General features: G+C 46.0%; 1 protein-coding gene across 1 annotated transcript in view; it reads left to right on the top strand.

Moving 5' to 3' along the window:
• Positions 1-8,759: 8,759 nt before the first annotated feature.
• Positions 8,760-21,930, top strand: part of CHSY1 (chondroitin sulfate synthase 1) — an 80,309-nt gene continuing 67,138 nt past the window's right edge. Inside the window, exon 1 of the mRNA XM_004056837.4 lies at positions 8,760-9,150. Within this exon, the coding sequence (XP_004056885.1) occupies positions 8,831-9,150 (320 nt within the window). The 5' untranslated portion in view covers positions 8,760-8,830. The remainder of the gene's footprint in view (positions 9,151-21,930) is intronic.

The raw sequence follows: 21,930 nt of genomic DNA, 5'->3' as shown, positions 1-21,930 counted from the left end.
AAGACAAAAAATAACAGATGCTGGCAAGGAGGCAGAGAAAAGAGAACTCGTACACTGTTGTATAAATCAGTACAGCTATTATGGAGAACAGTACGGAGGTTCCTTTAAAAACTACAAGTAGAACTACCCTATGATCCAGCAGTCCCACTGCTGGGTATATACCCAAAAGAAAGGAAATCAATATATCGAAGATATGTCTTCAATATCCCACACTTATTGAAGCACTATTCACAACAGCTAAGATATGGAATCAAAAGTGTCCATCCATGAAGCTGGGAGCAGTGCCTCACGCCTGTAATCCCAGCAGTTTGGGAGGCCAAGGCGGCCGGATCACTTGAGGTCAGGAGTTTGAAACCAGCCTGGCCAACATGGTGAAACCCAGTCTCTACTAAAAATACAAAAATTAGCCAGGTGTAGTGGTGGGTGCCTGTAATCCCAGCTACTCAGGAGGCTGAGGCACGAGAATCGCTTGAACCTGAGAGGCAGAGGTTGCAGTCAGCCGAAATTGTGCCACTGCACTCCAGCCTGGGTGACAGAGTGAGACTCTGTCTCCCCCCCCCAAAAAAAAAGAAAAAGAAAAAGTGCCCATCAATGGATGAATGGATTTTAAAATGTGGTACATATTCACAATGGAATATTACGCAGCCATAAAAAGAATAAAATCTTGTCATTTGCAACAACATAAATGGAACTGCTAAGGACATGTTAAGTGAAATAAGCCAGGCACAGAAAGACAAATAATGCACTCATATGTGAGACCATTTTTCTCATGGAGATAGAGAATAGAACGGTGATTACCAGGGATTATAAAGAGGGAATGATTAATGGGTACAAAAGTAGAGATAGATTAGAAGGAATATGATCTAGTGTTCAGTAGCACAATAGGGTGACTTTAGTTAATAATTTATTGTGTATTTCAAAGTAACTAGAAGAGTAGAATTGGAATGTTCCTAACACAAAGAAATGATACATGTTTGAAGTCACCAGTTACCCTGATTTGATCATTACACATTGTAGGTTTGTATCAAATTATCACATGTACCCATAAATATATATGACTATTACATATCCACAAAAATTTTCAAAATACAGAAAAAAAAGTTCGCAGTTTTAGGAGAATTGCAAAGAAAACAGAAGTCTCAAAGAGGTCAGCAGCCCCTCATGGGGAGGAAGAGGGGCCCACTCCCTCTGCATTGGTGTTGGGGGCTAATGAAAGCCCAGTGATGTAAACAACCTCTCTGACCTTTAACCCTGGCCCCTCCTCCCACTGCCCCAGATTCTATGCCCACCAGCCCCCATGGGACAAGATTTGCCAGGCTGAGGGGAGGCACTCTGATGACCTTTTGCATTGTGAGCATGTTTGATGCTGTTGGAGGCAGAGTGCCCAAGAGCACCCCGGACAACTCCGGATTTTGTACAGCCACATAGTGCTTATTTGGCTCAGACTTCGGCAGCAAGGGCCTGTGGACAAGCTGTCCTGGGTGACCTCCTCTGCAGCTTGAGATACCCATGCAGATGCAGGAAGACAAAAGCTTCTCAGCTAGCATCTATAGCCATGCGCAATAACTTACGCTGGCTGACAGTTTGCATCTGTTGGGAGATAACTGACCCATTTCTCACATGAAAGCAGAGACTGTGGCTCTCAAACCACTCTGGGTATCAGAATCATCTTGGGTGCTTGCTAAACCTACCTACTTCCCTCAGAGTTTAGGGGGAGTTTCCAGCTGGCAGCTTTTAATTCACCTTCTCTCATGTTACAGTGTCACCAGCTGGAGAACCACAAATCCAGAACCAGGGTATCACCTTGGAAAATGCTGGAAGGCGATAATTAGAAGTAGGTTATTATTAATCATAAAGTAAAATGTCTGACCATTGTTCTTTAAGTCCGAGATTAAAGAAATCCTCACTTCGCAGGAATTAGCTGTGTACCACAAGAGGGTGCCATTGTCGCAAAGTTGTAGCACTGCCCTTCCAGCCCTTTGTTATATTCAATACGCTATCCAAGGAAATTTTGAAAAATTATTTTCCTATGTTAAAAGGCTAAAAAAAGACATGACACAAGGCTCTAATATTATGGAACGTCCGAGAATAAAGTACAAGGAGGAACACATATAAAACAAGGGAAATAAGGCTGGGTGCCGTGGCTCACGAACCTGTGATCCCAACACTCCAGGAGGCCAAGGCAGGAAGATCACTTGACCAGCCTGGGAAACATAGCGAGACCCCATCTCGAAGAAAAAAAAAAAAAAAAAAAAAAAAAGTTAGGCCTGTAGTCCTAGCTACTTGGGAGGCTGAGGTGAGAGGATGGCTTGAGCCTGGGAGGTCAAGGTTGCCCTGAGCCAGGATGACTCCATTGCACTCCAGCCTGGGTGACAGAGTGAGACCCTGTCTTTAAAAAAAAAAATCATGGCCAGGCGCAGTGGCTCACACCTGTAATCCCAGCACTTTGGGAGGCCAAGGCAGGTGGATCACCTCAGGTCAGGAGTTCAAGACCAGCCTGGCCAACATGGTGAAAACCCGTCTCTACTAAAAATACAAAATTAGGCGGGCGTGGTGGCAGGCACCTATAATCCCAGCTACTTGGGAGGCTGAAGCAGGAGAATCACTTGAACCCAGGAGGCGGAGGTTACAGTGAGCCAAGATCACGCCTTTGCACTCCAGCCTGGGCAACAAGAACAAAACTTCGTCTAAAAACCACAAAAAGGGCCAGGCACGGTGGCTCCCGCCTGTGATCCCAGCACTTTGGGAGGCCAACATGGGCAGATCATGAGGTCAAGAGATTGAGGCCATTCTGGTGAAACCCTGTCTCTACTAAAAATACAAAAATTATCTGGGCATAGTGGTGCACATCTGTGGTCCCAGCTACTGGGGAGGCTGAGGCAGGAGACTCGCTTGAACTGGGAAGCTGAGGTTGCAGTGAGCTGAGATCGCGCCACTGCACTCCAGTCTGGAGACAGAGCGAGACTCTGTCTCAAAGAAAAAGAATATGTGGTATATACATAAATATATATATATCACATATACTATATATATATATATAAATTATATATATATACACACACATCAGTGATATCAATGATATTTATCAGTGCCCAACTGGGAAATCTTGCGCACACACTTCAACTGCCCTCATTTTCTCCACCCCCGATTAGGCCATCACTTTTATTTCTTGTGCATCCCTCTAGTGTTTTGTTATAAAAACACTAGCAAACTTCTTATTCTTTCTGCTTTCTGTTTTGTACCATTTCAGTAGAGAGAGCGCCTCCTTGCTGTGGTTTACAGCTGCACAATAGTTCATTCTCTGACGGGTGCGCCTTTGTGTATTTATCCGTTCCCCTATACGTGAACGCTGGGGTCTAATCTTTTACTATCACAAACAGTGTCGCAGAGAATAACCTCGTTCAAGTGTCATTTTGTACTGGTATGGCTGGAGGACAAATCTCAGAAGCAGGACTGTGGGGTCGAAAGCAAATGCACTCGTAATGTGTAATGTTGACAGTGAGCCACGATCACTCCACCGCACTCCAGCCTGGGTGACAGAGTGAGACCCTGTCTTTAAAAAAATGAAAATAAAAATTCACACTTATATTCAGACAAAACCGCCCTCCCAGTGGGTTTGTATGACTTTGCTCTCCTGCAAGCATGTTGGGAAAGCCTGTATTTCCACAGACTTCTCCGAGTGAATACACATACGGTGATTATTTTGAATTCCTAGAGAGGCCTTAATTGCCAAGTTTGGATAACAACATTTATCACCCATGAGGTGTGCATTAAGAGTATTTATGACCCCAGCATGGGCTTGACAGCATAACAGGGTGTGAGAAGGATCAATGACCTGGGGCCATTTAGCCATGAGTATTATGGTGACAGTGTTTTCTCTTGCATTGTACTTTCAGGTGTTTGTAGATCCCTATTTCTGCTGCCTCAATTTGTAGCTTAAACCGTCTTCTGCAGCGTGAATGTTTTTCCCAGTCTTACGTTTCATTAGGCCTCCAGTGGGAATCGAATCTGAGCTGCACATCTGGCCCCAGCTGCGCTGAGCCCTCAGGTGGCCATGCTGCTGCCCAGCTGTCCAGTGCCTGGGTTCCTACAGGGAGTTCCCTCCTGTGGATAGGAGCTTTGTCTTTGTGCAAACTTCCCAGCTGTGGAAACTCTGGCACCGCTTTAAAGATCAATGCATTTCTTGGCAAGGGATGGGAAAGGCAAACTCCTCTCCACAAGGATTAAGTCTTACACCAGAAGCCAACTGTCCTCAGCCTCTGCAGTGAGGTTATCTCCTAAAGAACATTCAGGCTGTTTCCCAGTAGTGCCAGTGCTGGCGGCACCCAGCATTTTCTAGTTAGGAAGATCACATCCCATCTGGCTGGTCCACATGGTTGTACTGAACTTAAATCTCTTCTGTGTCTCTATCATACACATGAAAGCTCACACACACACACACATTGTGTGAGAAGCACTCACACTGACTCAGCGTCTGATGGAAACAGTGTACACAGCTGATAAGCAGATCCCGGCAGCACGAGGCACTGAAGGACTTTGCAGAACACCCAGGGCTGGATAGGCCAGTGTGTGAAACCAGAACATGGGCCCTGCTCACTTGCCCTTTCCTGCATCTGACTGGAAATGCTACAAACAGAAGGAAATATTGAGCGAAATTAATAACCTCATGAGGATCTTGCTTGTAAGTTTAATAGCAGCATTCATAATGAAGCAGTGTTTTATTGGGTTAACAGAGGTTAAGTGGCAATATTAGTAAAGTGGTCATTATAGATTTTCTTCTTTGCAGGCAGTGAACAGAACCTTCTGAAAGGATGGATGATTATAACTCCTCAGCATTCACTGTTTCTTAAAACAGGCCTTTCTGAAAGTTTTTTTTCTTTAATAAAAATTACCACTTTTTCCAGGGACCCCTGTTTGAGGCGAGAGTGGAGAGGCTTCATCTTTAAAGAAGCTCTTACAGGGAACTCTGTCGGTCGTTTGAGGCTTGCTGCCAACAAACAATTGAGGTATTTACCAAGGGTTTCCAAGAAATTGCTGCAAATTATATGAAATGTTATACTGGTAACAGACGTTCAATGTATTAGCAACAGAAAAAAAATGTGAAGTGTGTGGGAACAAAGTTGCCATCTGTAAGAAAATGCTCAGTAAGGTAGGTGGCGATGAACTTTAATAATGTGTCATAAAGAGTCACACTCATGAACACAGAAGGGAAGTTAAGTGATCTGGGATTTTTGAACAAATTTCTGAATACTGGTCTGGAATCACTATGGAGGACCGTTTAACGTGATCCAGCAGAAAGACTCATTTGGAGACAGAGCCGGACTCCCGGAGCCCCTCCAGGTGGAACTCACTCCATGCAGAGCTCAGACTCGGTCCCACACTCCTGATCCCTGATCCATCACAGCCCACCTCTTGGGCCAGTCCTGTGCCATTGGGACTTTCATGGAATAACTACAGTTAAGGGCTTCCTTACAAGTGTTCCTGGTAACAGTTAATACCTCCCCTTCTTTTATGATGAGAAAAATGGTCAATGATTCCCTCAACAGAGAAGGCCAGTAGCACAGTGAAATCAAGAAGCCCGGAACATGAAAAGTCTTTCCTCAGCTCACTGCAGTGAAATCCCTATAAATGCGAATCACCCTGCCTTCTCCTTACCTTTAAAAATTACTTAGGGTGAGGGGGCTTTAGGATGAGAACAGCCTTGGCCCCCAGGGGGCTGTGGGGAAGGACGCATGTGTGTGCACTGGGGGCAGATGTTCCAGACCCTTGTTGTCCTCCCTGGCTCCTTGCTGGTATTGACTAGTGGCGCTGGGCATGGGACAGGCCTTCATACTGGGGGTACCAGTCCTGTGCAGCTGTTTGGGCCTCTGGCTGTCACTGAAGTTCTTGATTCCAGGTATTTGCTACTGGCTGTGAAATCCCCACTTAGGATAGCCTTGTCTCCTGAGCCAGGCCCCTTACTGGGACACTTTTGGATTCTTCCCCAGGAGAACTGCCCCAGCTCAACAATCCAGCTGCTCCTTCCAGATGTGCTAGAGCTTGCCCTCCTGCTCCTAGGCTGCATGCCGGAATTGGTCCCTGCCCCTGGCAGACTTCTATAGGACCTCAGTTTCTCTCTTCTCCTTCCAACCCTCTCTTGGCCTGGCATATCCCTCTTCTCCCAGAGGGACTTCCCGTATGTCTTACTCTCCTTCTCCAGGGAATTGTAAGCCTTCAGGCTCAGCCTTTACAAAGAAAAGGGTATCCTTTCCACATTACGAAAGGCCCCCATTAAGCCTGCAGGTGAGACAGGTGAGACTGTTAACCTAGGAAATGAGGGACAACTAGGAACCAGGATATTGAGGAGGACAAAATATTTGGCATCCTCAGAATATTATTCCCATCACATATTTATATACTTTTTTTTTTTTTCTTGAGACGGAGTTTCGCTGTTGTCGCCCAGGCTGCAGTGCAATGGCACGATCTCGGCTCACAGCAACCTCCGCCTCCCGGGTTCAAGCGATTCTCCTGCCTCAGCCTCTCGAGTAGCTGGGATTACAGGCATGCACCACCACCCCCGGCTAATTTTGTATTTTTAGTAGAGTCGGGGTTTCTCCATGTTGGTCAGGCTGGTTTCGAACTCCTGACCTCAGGTGATCCGGCCGCCTCGGCCTCCCAAAGTGCTGGGTTTACAGGCGTGCGCCACCGCGCCCAGGCCAGCTTTTCACTGGACACTAGTTTCGAAGAAAACTAGATAAGTCTAAAGCAGGTTAGAAAATATTGAAATTGTTGAATATGCCACAAAATTGAACATCTGAATCTTGCCATATTCGTGCTTCATGTAAATCACTGTGAATGATGGGGCTGCTGAATTTGGGGTATCTGGTGACTCCTCGGCATTTGTGGTTTATGGTCTTACTGGAAACCTTTTTCGATGGTTTTCGAGCCTGTAATTCATGGTCGTATGTTCTGTATTTTTCCCAAGACCACTGCTGGAATCCTGTATTCACTGTATAATGAGTATTTTATTTTTAGATGTGGATCACCCCTTGGGGAGGGACTCTGTGGGAAGGTAGGTAATGAACTATTTTTAATATAAATCACAAGTGTCAAAGAAAGTGGTAATATCCAAAGAATAAACAAAAGTGACCACCATTCAGGTGCCCAGAAGGTATCTGAAGCTCCCACAGGCATTTTAAACTGTGTGATAGTTATTTCAACCATTTGGTCAACAATGAAGAAAGATCCAAGGATTGCCCCAGGCATGTGTTTATTTGATTCAATGCAGGTAACTTCTCAGGCCCAGGGAAACACTTTGCCCTTCAAAAGTTTCATTAGAAAACCCCAATATACTGGTGACTAAGTAACAAGACTGAAACTCTACACACACTTTCGCCGTATGGAGACCTCCGCTTTTGCTGCCTTAGCTGAAGTACTGTAGAGGAAATGTATAAAACTTAAAATCCCGAGTGGAGGATCTGGGACCCAAAATCCGTCTTTAGAAATCCACGGCACTTTTACAGACGGACTATATTAAAATACGGACAAAGTCCCAGGCTGGGGGTACTAGCCGGCTATCTGCCCACACAGTATGTAAATGAAAGCAGGGTTTACCATCCAGGGCATTAACATCATTTTCCTTGTCTTCAAGATCCATTAAATGCTAGTACTGTATGAGGAGCGTGGACCTGAAATATTAAAGATGGCTTTTTCTTCTTCTTCTTCTTATTTAGCGTAGAAACTAGCAACAGGGAACAAGGTAACTGAATTCACGGTCCACTCGCAGGCGCGCACGTCCCCAGGGCTCCGGGACGGCTGTTCCCTGCGTGCGGCCGCGGGACTGCGGACAAAGCTGCAGTGTGGTCGGGAGCGCGGGGCCGGGAGCGGGTGGCCGGGAGCGGGAGGCCGGCCCGGCGGCAGGAAGGGCGTGGCCGTGGGGTGCAGCGAGGACGGCCTGTGCGGGAGGAACGTGCGCAGCGTGGAGTCTGGGGGCCGAGAAGCCCCCACTGCAAGGCTGGCTCCTGAGGTTCGCGCCCGGGCGCCGCGGTGCAGGAACCGGCCGCCCTCGCGGGGACGCCCTTGCGCCGGGTGCTAGGTGCGGATAACGGGCAGCTCCGGCCCCGCGGGCGCCGGGCAGGAGCCCACGCCCCCTCCGCCCGCCAGCTCCAGTCGCAGACCGCGCGGGCGGGGCGCCCGAGAGGGCTTTTTTTTTTTTTTTTTTTTTTGGTCAAACTTTGGCCACGTGAACCGCCCCTCATTCACTTTTGCGCCAATCGCGCGGCGCCGACGGATCCCGAGAGGGGCCACGGCTCGCCGCCGGCGGGGCCACTTCATAACGCGCTGTGCGTGACGTGAGGGGCTCCTGTTGCAATGGCGAGCTAAGCCGGAGGATGTGCAGCTGCGGCGGCGGCGCCGGCTACGAAGAGGACGGGGACAGGCGCCGTGCGAACCGAGCCCAGCCAGCCGGAGGACGCGGGCAGGGCGGGACGGGAGCCCGGACTCGTCCGCCGCTGCCGTCGCCGTCGTGCCGGCCCCGCGTCCCCGCGCGCGAGCGGGAGGAGCCGCCGCCAACTCGCGCCCGAGCCGCCGCTAGCGCGCGCCGGGCATGGTCCCCTCTTAAAGGCGCAGGCCGCGGCGGCGGGGGCGGGCGTGCGGAACAAAGCGCCGGCGCGGGGCCTGCGGGCGGCTCGGGGGCCGCGATGGGCGCGGCGGGCCCGCGGCGGCGGCGGCGCTGCCCGGGCCGGGCCTCGCGGCGCTAGGGCGGGCTGGCCTCCGCGGGCGGGGGCAGCGGGCTGAGGGCGCGCGGAGCCTGCGGCGGCGGCGGCGGCCCGGCGGGCTGAGCGGCGCGGGCATGGCCGCGCGCGGCCGGCGCGCCTGGCTCAGCGTGCTGCTCGGGCTCGTCCTGGGCTTCGTGCTGGCCTCGCGGCTCGTCCTGCCCCGTGCTTCCGAGCTGAAGCGAGCGGGCCCACGGCGCCGCGCCAGCCCCGAGGGCTGCCGGTCCGGGCAGGCGGCGGCTTCCCAGGCCGGCGGGGCGCGCGGCGATGCGCGCGGGGCGCAGCTCTGGCCGCCCGGCTCGGACCCAGATGGCGGCCCGCGCGACAGGAACTTTCTCTTCGTGGGAGTCATGACCGCCCAGAAATACCTGCAGACCCGCGCCGTGGCCGCCTACAGGTGAGCCCCTGCTCCCCGGGCACCGCCTCCTGGCGTCCGGCATCCCGGCGGCTGGCATCCCGGGTGCTCTCCTGGCTCTCGCCTCCGCCCGCTTCCTAGGCCCTTCTTGGGCTTCCGGTGGGATCGGGTTGCCTCTCGGGAGATGCCGGGCCGAGGGAGAAAAGACCAGAGGCGAGATGGTGAGCGCAACGCTCAAGAACATGGCCTTTGGGGTCAGACGGACTAGTGTGGCCTCGCTGGGTGTGCCTCTCACCCTGCTTAAGGCACTGTAGCCTTTACAAATCGAAGCTTCTCGTTAAAAGGGCCCGACAGATCGGGTCTCCCTCATAATGTTGGAAAACTCATAGCACAGTACCTGATAGTGGAGGCAGTTGGGGCTGATATTGGATTCCCTAAAATGTGCACCTTTGTCCTTGCAAAGCTAGAGCCCGTGTACATTAATCTAGTTCTAGAACCTTTCCACATCATACTCTCACATTTCGCAGTTGGCGGCACTCCTATAAATGAAAGAGAATGCCCGCAGCACATTGGACCACACCAGTCTGTTGAGTAAAGAGAGAGAGAACCTTGGGGAAAAGCAGTTCTTGGCCCTTGGTAGATGCAGTGGAAAACTGCATTCTGGTGTTAATTAGTTCAGCTTGGTGGTGTATGCATGTTATCCAGTAACTGGGCTCTAGTTGGCCAAATGAGTCATAAAAGCAGCTGGAATTGTGTTCAGGTTTAACAAAGGGATTAGCCAATGTAGTCTTTAGAAGGGAGATGATTTTGGAATGGCTGGCATGGCTAGAATCAGATTTGTATTGGAGTGAATTTGAAGTTGGAGAGGGTTGTAGACTCGATAAAGGGATTTGATGGAAACCCTATATGTGTGTAGTATAGAGACACTTACTGTATGGATAAAGTTTGGGTCTTATCCAGCCACAGAGCAAACCAATGTGGGGAATGGGTTTAGAGCATCAGTGATCTGGGAATGAAATTTCAGAGCAGCCAGTGCTGAGCCAGGCTAAGCTGGTCGCTGTTTGTTCTTATAACCAATACCTTTACACTTCAGTTTTTAAATGCAGTCTTGGTCAGATTTTTCAGGCACTACATGTTGTGAGGGGAAAAGCATATATGGTCTCCCTTGCCTTTAAGGGAGAAAGTAAAGGACTGAGAAAGAAGGTGAAAGTGGTCTTCAGTGACTGCCCCTTGAATGGCTTGATCCCCATTCCTGCACATTTCCATTAGGGTCCTGCTTAAGTCCAGAACCCACATTCCGCCAGGAAGGGTCCTGAGTGGCTTGAAAAGCTTAGAATGCAGGTATTGTAAATACAGACTAATGCAGGCCGGGCGCCGTGGCTCACGCCTGTAATCCTAGCACTTTGGGAGGCCGAGGCGGGCGGATCGCCTGAGGTCAGGAGTTCGACACCAGCCTTACCAATATGGTGAAACCCCGTCTCTACTCAAGAGTACAAAAATTAGCCGGGTGTGGTGGCGTGCACCTGTAGTCCCAGCCACTCAGGAGGCTGAGGCAGGAGAATCGCTTGAACCCAGGAGGCGGAGGTTGCAGTGAGCCAAGATCATGCCACTGCACTCCAGCCTGGGCTACAGAGTGAGACTCCATCTCAAAAAAAAAAAAAAAAAAAAAAAAATTCTATCGATCGATCGATCGATCAATAGATCAATAGAGATACATAGACTAATGCAGTGATTTGGGAACCAGCCTATCAGGATCTCTCCCAGATCTACCTTGCATTACCTGAGGTTTTATGGGATTTTATTTTTTGACCAGAGAAACAGCCGCATCAGAAATCGAGGATGAGCCATATAGATTATTTACAGCATGGTTTTGAAAGTAAATCCTCATGACTCTAGTGTGGTGATAGACCATGTGAAATCACAGTTTTGGGGACAGTTACCAAACTAGTTAGTACAAACAGTAAATTAGGTAACTCCCTTATCTCCCCCATGCCCCCTGAACCAAATACATTTTCATGGTTACGGTATCAATATATTCAAATCAGTGGGGGGCCTAATGCACCAGCAATACTCAGAAAATGTAATGCAGGCCGGGCACGGTGGCTCACGCCTGTAATCCCAGCACTTTGGGAGGCTGAGGCGGGCGGATCCTGAGGTCAGGAGATCAAGACCATCCTGGTTAACACGGTGAAACCCCATCTGTACTGAAAATGCAAAAAAAAATATATATATATATATTAGCCGGGCTTGGTGGCAGGCGCCTGTAGTCCCAGCTACTCGGGAGGCTGAGGCAGGAGAATGGCGTAAACCCAGGAGGCAGAGGTTGCTGTGATCCGAGATTGCGCCACTGCACTCCATCCTGGGGGGCAGAGCAAGACTCCGTCTCAAAAAAAAAAAATAAGAAAAAGAAAATGTAATGCAAACTGGAACTACTGTTTCACACTTGGAGATGGTTTTCCAAACTCGAGCTTAACGCTCTTACTTTTGGCCTCCTTTCCACATCTCTTCCCTCATCTTTTTCTGGATGTAAGATTTAATCTCATTGTTTATTTATTATTTTTTTTTCAGGTGGTTAGGGGAAAGCAGAAACACAGTTTGCCCCCAGGCCGGGTTCTCCCTTTCTTTTGACACCTCTGCCTTTCTGAGAAAGGAAAACGCCTACCAGGAGATAGTGTCCAGCTAATGTCACTCCAGCTTTCTCACAGAAGTTTTCTTTTATCTCTCAGAGCTTAAGAAGTCAGAGTGCGTGGAGCCTGGAGGTGGACCTGCCCTGCCAGTTAGGGTCCTTTGCCTCTTGCCTGCCAACCTTGTGTTTAGACTGACTGCAGGAGTTGGCACAAGACGATTTTAGCCTTAAGGCTAAAAGTTAAGGAACTTTTGGGGAGGGCCTCAATTGGGATGGAGGTTATAGGGTATAACATATGATTACAGTTTTACTGTGCTTTGCAGCCCAGGCCAAAAGTCCACACTGAGCTCTTAAATTGGAAATTCCATGCACAGTTCAGTATAAAAGTAAGCTTGACTCTTCTAGCACAAGGTAGAACTCTAGTTTGGAAATCGATGTGCTGAGCTTTACATTTCTACTGAAAGGTAAATTCATTCTTTATCTTATCGAAAACTGTAGTTTTGTTTTTTAAAAAAAACAAAAAAAAACTGTTGTTTGGCTTATAGATGAAGGAGATGCCAGCACTTTCAGTAGGATGATACTTTGGTGTAGAATACTGAAAATGTCAGAATTTAGGTGTAGGGACTAGTAGCTAGCAACCTCTTCATTCCAACAACTCTGAGATCCAGAAAGGGGCTAAAAAAACTTTTGAAAATCCAAGGAGATATGCCCGTCCACACTAAAGGCACAGCACTTTGATGATAGAACATCTCCATCATGACACATTTTTACTTTCTAGACCTGCCATCTGCTTGAGGGGTGGATGGGGGCCACCAAGATACAGCAGGGCAGTGACAGCTGATAGCAGACAAGAAACAGATTTTTCAAAGCAGGCGAGACAAAACTCAAAATGTAGCAGGTGAGAGACCAGCCAGGGCTGAGCTTTGGAGGCCCTGAGTGACACAGTGGCTGTTGAGTTAATAGGAGTGATCCTGATTCATTACTTAGGATCCATTTCTTTGTAAAGCACATGCATGCGTGGCCCCCGACCCTGAGTCCTGGGGGACACTGCAATACACGGCTTGCTGTCATGTTCTTTAGTCAGAGGGACGACACTAAAAAGAGGGTTTCTGCTAGTGATGGATGCTGTAGAGAAAATAGAACAGGGTTGGGGCAGGGCAAGTGTGTCCTCTCTGTGTTAGGTGATTAGGGAAGAGTTTGGAGAGAGTGCCATTTGGGCTGAGATTTGATCATGAAGAGCCAGTTGTGTGAATATCATTGATGAGCATGAGGGCCAAGGAAGCACTGGGAAATCCCAAGGCGGGGACCAGCTTGGAAAGGAACACCAAGAAGGCCAGTAAAAGAAAGAAAGCCAAGAAGGCCAGTAAAAGAAGAGCCCCAAGAACGGGCTCGCTAGTGTCCAGTCTTGTAAAGTTTCATTCTGAGTGAATTAGAAAGCCACTGGAGGGTTTATGCAGGAAAAGGAGGTGGGTAGCTGGGGTTCTGTAAATTAACACATAAAATAATTTATTTTGACTCATCTGCAAGTGTGTGTTGTAGGTAATTTCGCTTTAAAATGGTACTGTGATTCCTCTGAAGTCATTTGTTATGCAAATTAAGGACAGCTTGTCAGAACCTCTGGGTTTCTTGTGTCTTGCATTATTAGCTGCAATTCGTATTTTTCCCATATTTAAACATTTTCTTCTTAGTTATGTTCTGTGATATATGAAAGGGAAATGTTCATGTAGTTCAGTCTATGTCTTTCCCTTTCTGATTTTAGTTTCCTCTACCCCAGGTTCACAGTTACTGCCCTGGAGAGATTTTTAAAGGTAACGTTTCCTTCCTAATTCTAGAAAGGGTAGAAATCATCTCAACTTTATTTTTTCCCCAAATGGTATGTGGTCGCAGCACCACGTACCGTTGACTAAGTTCTCATTTCCCTACCAGTTTGAAATGCCATCTTCGTCATGCTCAGAATTCTTGGGTATGTTTCTGGACTTCATGTTTTGTTCCGTTGATCTTTCTGTCTGTTCTTGTGCCAGTACCACCCATTGAAATTATTGGAGGTTGAATAATATTTTAATATCCGGTGGACAAGTTCCCTTTTGTTATTCATCTGCTTCACACATTTCTTGGCTACACTTAACCTTTTCTTGCCGAGAGAGTTTTTATGCTATTTAGATTTTTTTAATCAACGTTTTGATAAAAAAAAAAAAAGCCACACATATTTTGCTTATTCGTCCATTTTAATGCCCAGAACCTTGAGCTAATCCAACACCTTTTGTTTGTTTTGGTTCTTACCCTCTCTGGGCTGAAGATGGGGAATAGTTTTGTTCTTTTTTTATGTTGTCAGAAGAAAGAGGTGGATGGTTTCTCTTCTTTGCACCAAGATTGAACAAGGGCACCATTACAGATTAGCATCAGTCTGTAGGGGACTGTGGGAAGAAAGTTTGAGAAGCATTACCTTGAGATATAGGAATCTTATTTCAAGATACTATTATCAGTGAATGATCTCTTCCTAATGCTTTAAATGAAGACGGACTGTTCCTCTACCAACCTTAATGAGATCCTCCTATCTTATAAATCTGAATTCATTTCCTTATTTCTTGAGCTAAGTAAACCATGTTTATCTTGAAACCGTTCAGAGCAGTCCTCACTTTCTTAGATAGAATTCAACTTGGCAAACGTTTATACCGAAGGCTTTTCCGTGTAAAATCCAAATAATCAACCTGTAAGTGAACTTTTGGAGCACCAAGTCATTTCAGATTGTGAATTTCCTGTAGAAGACTAGGGAACCATGTGGCTCTGAAAATGAGTGTAGCTTTTTATGTCAGGTTCAAGATCTTGATGCGCTCAAACAATATTCCAGGGATAGCTGTGGCTGTCAATAGGGGATTGCGCATGACTGTTTCCATTGCACCGGCAGCTTCACGTTCCCCTGTCTGTTAGCTAAGCTGCTCTTTATTAACAGTAGATTCCAAATACAGGGCCCTAGTCTCTGCAGAGTTCATCGTGTCAGAAGGAAGCGAGCGATGGTATTGGTTGATGAGGGCTGTCAGGGTGCGTGAACTAATCACTGTGAGGGAACAGAAGAAAGAGGCTTACACCCAGTGGGTGATGGATCAAGAAATGTCTCACCCACACTCCCACCCTTTTTTTACCCACTAGCTGAGTCTTGGAAGATGAAGAGGTGTTTTTGAGGCAGAGACAACTACAGGTTTCCTGCAACATGAAATGGCAGCAGTTAGTGAAGGAGTGATGGGAAAGATCAGCTCTTTGGGGCTAGGTGTAGGCTGTGGGTGGTAGAGTCGTGGGCAGGGACATGGAGGGAAGGTCTGCGTGCCAGGCTTTGTGTGGTTGCTGTCCAGAGCTATTGGTGACATTTCGGCAGGACAGTAGCCTGATGGGATGTGTGTTTTGGAAGATCAGCCCAGCGGTGTTGCTGCTGCAGAGGGTGGCTAGAGTTGGTCAAGTACCGGTACCTAGCTAGAGTTGGACAGGACCGGTACCTGTTGAGGGACGCTTGGGTAGCATTTATCAAGAAGTCTAAAATGCAGCTCTCTTGAGGTCTAGCAATTCCTCTAGAATTTTTTCCAAAGGAATTTTAAAGGTGCGCTTAAATGTCTACATATGAAGTGGAAATTTCAGGTATTTTAGGTGTCCTGCTTTAGGAGATAAGGACCAAAATTGACTTAACTGATTCATCCATACTGTGGTCTGCATCTCTAACAAGTAAATATGGTGTGGCTGAAATACTTTTATTGACATGAAGAGAGGTTCAGAATATATTTAAGTGAAAGTAAACTGTAAAACAGTATGGCCAGTACAAAGTCCTCTGTGTTTAAAGTAAAACAAAAGTGTATGTTTGTGTAGCATAAAAAAGGAAACATCAAAGGATGTACTCACTGTGATGCCAAGTGATCTTTTATATTCTTCTTAGCTCTTTTCTATATATTCTGGTTTTTCTACAGTAAGCAGTTATTTTGTAATAAAGCTACAGTAAAACCACAAAAAGATGTCAGCTCTAAGAGAAACTGCATTCCATTTTGAGCACGTTAGGCTGCTGGCGTGGAGGTCTGCTAGGCACAGAGCTGCAGCCCGTTCTCGTTTCAGTCAGTTACCATTAATTCTGTCCTGAAGTGACAGAATTAGCTTAGCACACATTTACTTGGTTAGTGTCACGACTGTTTTCCTCAGTTACTGTAACTTCACGCTTCCAGGTGACACTGGGGAGGATCTGGTGGCAGCATTTTCAGTGCAGGGGCCTCAGCTTTTGTATCTTAATGTAAATACTCAGTGCTTCCACCTGTTGTTGAGGCCTTTTTGGCTTCTGGTTCCGGATGGCATTGGGTGAACAAGAAAACCTAGCTACAGTTTACAAGCATAAAAGCTGTCCATCTTCTCACCTGAATTCAGTGTCATCTCTGAAGCATTTATAGCTGCAGCATTTATTCTGTAGACAAATACATTTTCTGGATGATTACACATAAGGTACAGTCTGCTCTGATATGGTGTCAAGTTGATGCCTGTAAACCGAAAGCCTGAGGATTATTGACTGTAGGTGTTGAGGCCATTGAAATTGTGGTTTTCTAGGTGGACCATAGGCGCAAAGGCTGTTACACTTTGCTCGGCGTGTTTCTGATGGTAGTGTCTGCAGGTAATTGGGCACAATTTAGAGGCGCACACGGACCCAGACACAGAATGTGGCCTCAGAAGCTAACACTGGAATCAAGTTGTCTGGCCTTCAGTTAAATCCAGCCCAAGCACTGCAAAGTTGTCCTTGACTGGCAGGTTTTGTCCAGGTTTTCAAGTCGCCAAGCCATGCACGCTGGGAGTGGGTCTGAAAGTGGTTGAAGTGTGTGTAAGGCTGGTCTCCTTATCCACGATGACTGTTTGTCCAGCCTTAGCAGTGTCCGTGAGACTGGAAAAGTGATGTGGGTGATCACCTGGGAGGCGCGTGTGTGGGATGGAAAGCCAGTGTGGAGGCTGTAGGGCCAGGGTGGCTGGTGACTGTGTTTAGGTGGGCTTTATACAGGACAGTGCCTCAGTTCGGGAAGACGGTGATTTGCAAAGTGGTCGGCCAGAATAAGTTCAGGGTGGTTTAATTGTTTGCATTAAACGATACTGATTTTTGATTCATGTGGATCATTATTAGTTGCATATTTATACTTTTAAGGATACAGCAGCAATATGCAAATTATAAAAGGAGCTCTCCAACACTTTCAAGCTTTGGAAATGTCTCATGAGATCAGAATTTGTCTTCTGTCATTTACACTCCAAATTTTAATTCTGATGTTTCAAAAGTGGCCTATTTGTGGTCTCTGTTCCCATTGTTTGCCATGAACCTGGGCTCAAAGGGCAGGCTCCTCGTAGCTCTTAATACCTTGGAATGCCGTCTGGGCTTGTGCCCAGGCCATTGTTGAAGTGGGAAGCTGTAATCCACCCTGCCAACAGCTTAATTAAGAAAAAAAGGGCTCTTTACTGCTTGCTTTCCCCTCAAGTCTATTTTTTAGGATGGACAGTAAGGAGTATAATTTGGTTTTTCTTTTAAAATAATTTTCCCACCATTCACAGCCTCTTACATTTTCCCACCTCCCTTCAAAAAGGGTTTGAGATTGGACAGGTCATAAGGACGTGCACGATGAGACAGTTAAAGGTTTTGAAAGAGGAAACCACATACCCGGAAACCACATGCACAGAAGTGGGAAACTGCAGCTGAATGCATTTGCTGCAGAGCTTTTGGGACCAAGGCAGAAGATGGAGATGAGGGATTGAACAGTGTTTGCAACATCCTGCCAAAGGGGATTCCTTCCGGCCGAGGAGAGGCCCGTGGCATCACTTGGTGGCCTTGAAAGACCCCTGCCTTTTCTGAAGGCTGTGGCTCTGACTGGCAGCATAGAGTGGTACCCTCTGTGTACTTTTTTGGAGGATGAACTTGGACTGCTGCTCCATCACCCTGTGCTTCCTGTAAGGATACCTCCATCATTGACCTCGGGAGAAGCTTCCCTCAGGCCTTGGTATCTGAAAGAGTTTTTACGCTTAACCCTGAACAGTAGGACACAGTCTCGTGACTTCTCGTGGCTGCCTGCTGAAAAGTTTGTAGCTGAATTTGGGCCTACCACTAGCAAATCCGTAGGTCACGTGATGGCAGGTAGGTCTCAGCACAAGAGCACTTTGCAGTTGAAGTGGTGGCTCCTGAGAGTGCTCTCACTGAGTCAGGGTTTGCCCTGGGCAGAGCAGCCCCCACCAGGATTTGCCTTTCGTTCCTTGCATAAGGGTTTCCTACTCTTACTTTTCTTTGGTCTCATTTTCTTGCTGATTTTTCTCATCCTGTATGCATTTTGGTTAAGTTGTCTTAAATCCCTTCTGTAACAGGGGAGAATGTAAATACAGCTGGCCCTGCTATCTGCTACATCTGTGGATTCCACCATCCATGGATTGAAAATATTTGGGGGGAAAAACAATAGAAAATAACAATAATAAAAACAATACAAGTAAATACAATATAGTATAACGACTATTTACATAGCATTTACATTGTATTAGGTATTATAAGTAATCTAGAGACGATTTAAAGTATACAGGAGGGTATGTGAAGGTTTAAGCAAATACTGCACCATTTTATATCAGGGACTAAAGCGTCTGTGGATTTTGGGGTCCTGGGATCATTCCCTCTTGGATGATAAGGAACAGCTGTATATACCCTTAATTCCTATTATCCATCAGTTCTACAGAGAGAAAAACCCATATCCTCCCTTCTTTAACTTCCAAGATGATTTTATCATGAGTCCTTTCAAACTTACTGCCATGTAGCCATCAGACAGCACATGTAATAGTGATTTTGGGGAACTCACAGAAAATCTCCCCACCTTTTTAATGGTAAATAGTAGAATAACTATTAAAGCTTAAAAATCACAATCGAAACGACTCAATCTTACTCCATTTTTCTTTCAGTTTTTCTTGTTGGAAAAAAAAATTTTATTACAAAAGTAAAAATTCTCTGTTGTTACATGTTTTGATTTCTTTGGTTGCTTGTTAGCCTCAAAGCTTTTGCCCAGTTAAAACTTTTTTTCTAGCTCTAAATATACCTGTTGCAGAAAACTTAGAAAATTTAGAAAACACAAAGAAGACTATTGGCCGGGAGCGATGGCTTCCGCTTGTAATCCCAGCACTTTGGAAGGCCCAAGTGGGCGGATCACAAGGTCAGGAGTTCGAGACCAGCCTGACCAACATGGTGAAACCCTGTCTCAACTATAAGTACAAAAATTAGCTGGGCGTGGTGGCAGGTGCCTGTAATCCCAGCTACTCGGGAGGCTGAGGCAGGGGAATCGTTTGAACCCGGAAGACGGAGGTTGCAGTGAAATCACGCCATTGCACTCCAGCCTGGGCAACAGGGCCAGACTCCGTCTCAGAAAACAAAAAAAAGACTATTAAATCCTTCCGGGTTTTCCCATCCAAAAATAACCACGGTGAATACTTTGGGGGTGGAGTTGTACGTTATTTTATTTTTGTATATGTACTTTTGTTCCCTTGGTAAGCCACATCACAAGTATATACTGTTGCCTGCTTTTTAAGCTTACTCGTATATTATGAATATTTACCGAGGACAAGAGTCATGCTATAGATGCAGTTTTGTACAGAAGTGTATTTTATGTAGTTTTTCTTAAAACAACACTGAATGGAAATGGAGACTATGATATTAACCCATTTATGCCTAGAGTTCCATTATTGGAACGCTGAGCTTGTGGGAGTTATTTATATCCCGCTCAAGGTCATCACCAAGGTCTGATTTTTTTCCACACAAAAAAATCGCAACCTCTGACATAAATGGGTTAAGTCCTAACCAGCAAAGGCATTCCTTAGCTAAGCTAATACTGGTCCAGCTGAATTACTTAACTGTGATTTAACTCAGTGTAGGAATAGCGTTTAGAAACCTAGAGTGATGGAGCATTCACTTGGCACTCTCAAGTTTCAGCTGTCTTATCTGGGCTTGAGCAAGAGTTGAATATCAGTTCATTGAAAATGAGCTTTTTCTGGCAAGGCCTCTGCAAACGTTTTGTCGTTTCAATTAAGTGAGAGTTCTTTGCTCCCGGTAACAAATGTGTTGATGGCAAAGCTGACGTTTGCTTATGAAAATGAAGGAACTGGACTTGTTGATATTGCAGAAGAGGGGACAGCTTGCTTCTTTGGGAGCATTCCCTTCAATTATTTGAAATTATTAATGCATCCCCTCCTCCTTCTCAGGATGGTGGTGAATCACGATTTATGTTCCAGAACTCGTTCACTTTGTGGAGCTCTTCAAGTTAAAGGACCCTAATTGAAAAGATTATAATTTCTTAAGATTGGAGGGTTTACCAAGACTTGACATTGAGAGATTTCCCTCAAACCAACCACCAGTCATTTAGAACAGAAAAGGACAACATGAGGTTTTTCCCTGAGTTACCTAAAAAGGAACAGATAATAATTGGGTGGAGTTACCATAAAACTGTAGGGTTGAGGTTAGACTGTTTTTAAAATTAATTGGTTTCTCTTCTTGGGCAAATTACACCATTTCAAGTCATAGTTGAGGCATTAATTGCGTATGTGCTGGTTGTACTGCTGGGGCCTCTTTCGCTGTATTCTTCCTGGTGGGGCACACGGGAAGCAGGGCCAAACTAAAATGAAGTTTCATCCTCAGTCTAATAGGGAAGTTTCTCGTGTTCTACAGCAAAAATACTTGTGAAATTTAAAGTTAGACCTCTTTCCTGTAACATTGTCTGAAGTTGATAGTAAAAGAGGATTTCAGTACATAGCTTGAGGCTCAGGTTTTTAGCCGGAAATGTAAGAAGCATTTTCCACATTACCTTTGCTCCGTGTGCTCCTGAGACTGACGAGTCCATGTGGAGCCCACACTTTCCTGTCTTCCTTACTTTTTCTTTCACTACCTTATTTGATTTGCAAACTCTTGTCTTCCTTAATAATAAGTCATACTTACGTAGTGCCAGGCAGGCTTCTAAGCTGTTTACAGAGAACTCATTTAACCCTCACAACAACCCCCGTTTACAGATAAGGAAACTGAGGCACAGAGTAACTTGTCCAAAGTGGAGCTGGGATTCTCGCCCCCATGGCCTGATTCCAGAGCCAGCTCTTGACCGTGATGCTGTAGATGGCCTCCTTAGTTGGTTGTTCTTTGAAGGCAGGAATTGTCTCACCCACCCCATCTCCCAAATAACATTATAGTGTTTTAGTATTTTCATGGCTTCCTAGGTTGAAAATTTCTCAAAGATACAAGATAGAAACGATTTCTGACCTTTTGCAAACACATGTGGCACCATTAAGTCACTTACTGTACACGAGTGGGCAGTATTCAGTCCACACATTTTTGACCTCTATTATGTGCCAAGCACTGAAATTATTTACATTTTCAAAGAATTGTTGCGACTGCCAAATGAAAAACGTTTCTCTCTAAAGAGAGCATTATCAGGGGCTCCTCGACTTGAATGGGGGGGTCATTGCACTGTAATTTTGTCCTTACGAACTTCCCAAGGCTGGAGGAGTTCTGAGAAGTTATCTCCCCTCCCTGTGTCACCGCATCAGAAGACTGTGTATAGCTTGTCACACATTCACACATTGTCACATTTGCAAAAGGACTTGTCCCTTTGTAGATGGGATTGGTTTTTCTTTAAATTAATTGCCACATCTCTATGTTTATTCTACATCCTTTTTGTTCAGGAGCATATCCTTTGTGAAAATGAAGTGCAGTACCTAGAACAGTATCTGTTAATAACCGTGGAATGAATGTCTGGGCTGAATTTGTTTTTTGTTGTTATTGTTGTTCTTTGTTAATGAGTTATTTAAGTGGCGTAAGAATACGGGTCCATTTTAAATCCATAGGCACTAAGGGAAAACATTAACAACACCATCTTATATCCATTCTGTGATTTTGACATCTCAGAAATTAGGATGCATTTTATAGTTACCGGCGTCATGGGATTATGATTGGCAGTATTTTTTAAGTTTGTTGATAGATAAAACAATGGTGCATCTTCCAGTTAACATCCTAAATTTGATGAAAAAATGTATATATTTAATCCTTGCACTTTTTGAGAGGCGTGTTGGCAGAAAGTTGAATTCCATTGAATTTTGCCTCTACTTGAAAGAGATACATTCGAAGTTGTTTTGTATTCCTCATATTTGGGTTTGGAAGAGAAATAAAAGCCAGTCATTTGTTTTCCAAG

Source organism: Gorilla gorilla, chromosome 16 (genome assembly GCF_029281585.2).
Source record: "Gorilla gorilla gorilla isolate KB3781 chromosome 16, NHGRI_mGorGor1-v2.1_pri, whole genome shotgun sequence".
Taxonomy (NCBI): domain Eukaryota; kingdom Metazoa; phylum Chordata; class Mammalia; order Primates; family Hominidae; genus Gorilla; species Gorilla gorilla.
Note: the sequence above shows the minus strand (reverse complement) of the source record. Positions and strands in the feature narration are given on the sequence as shown.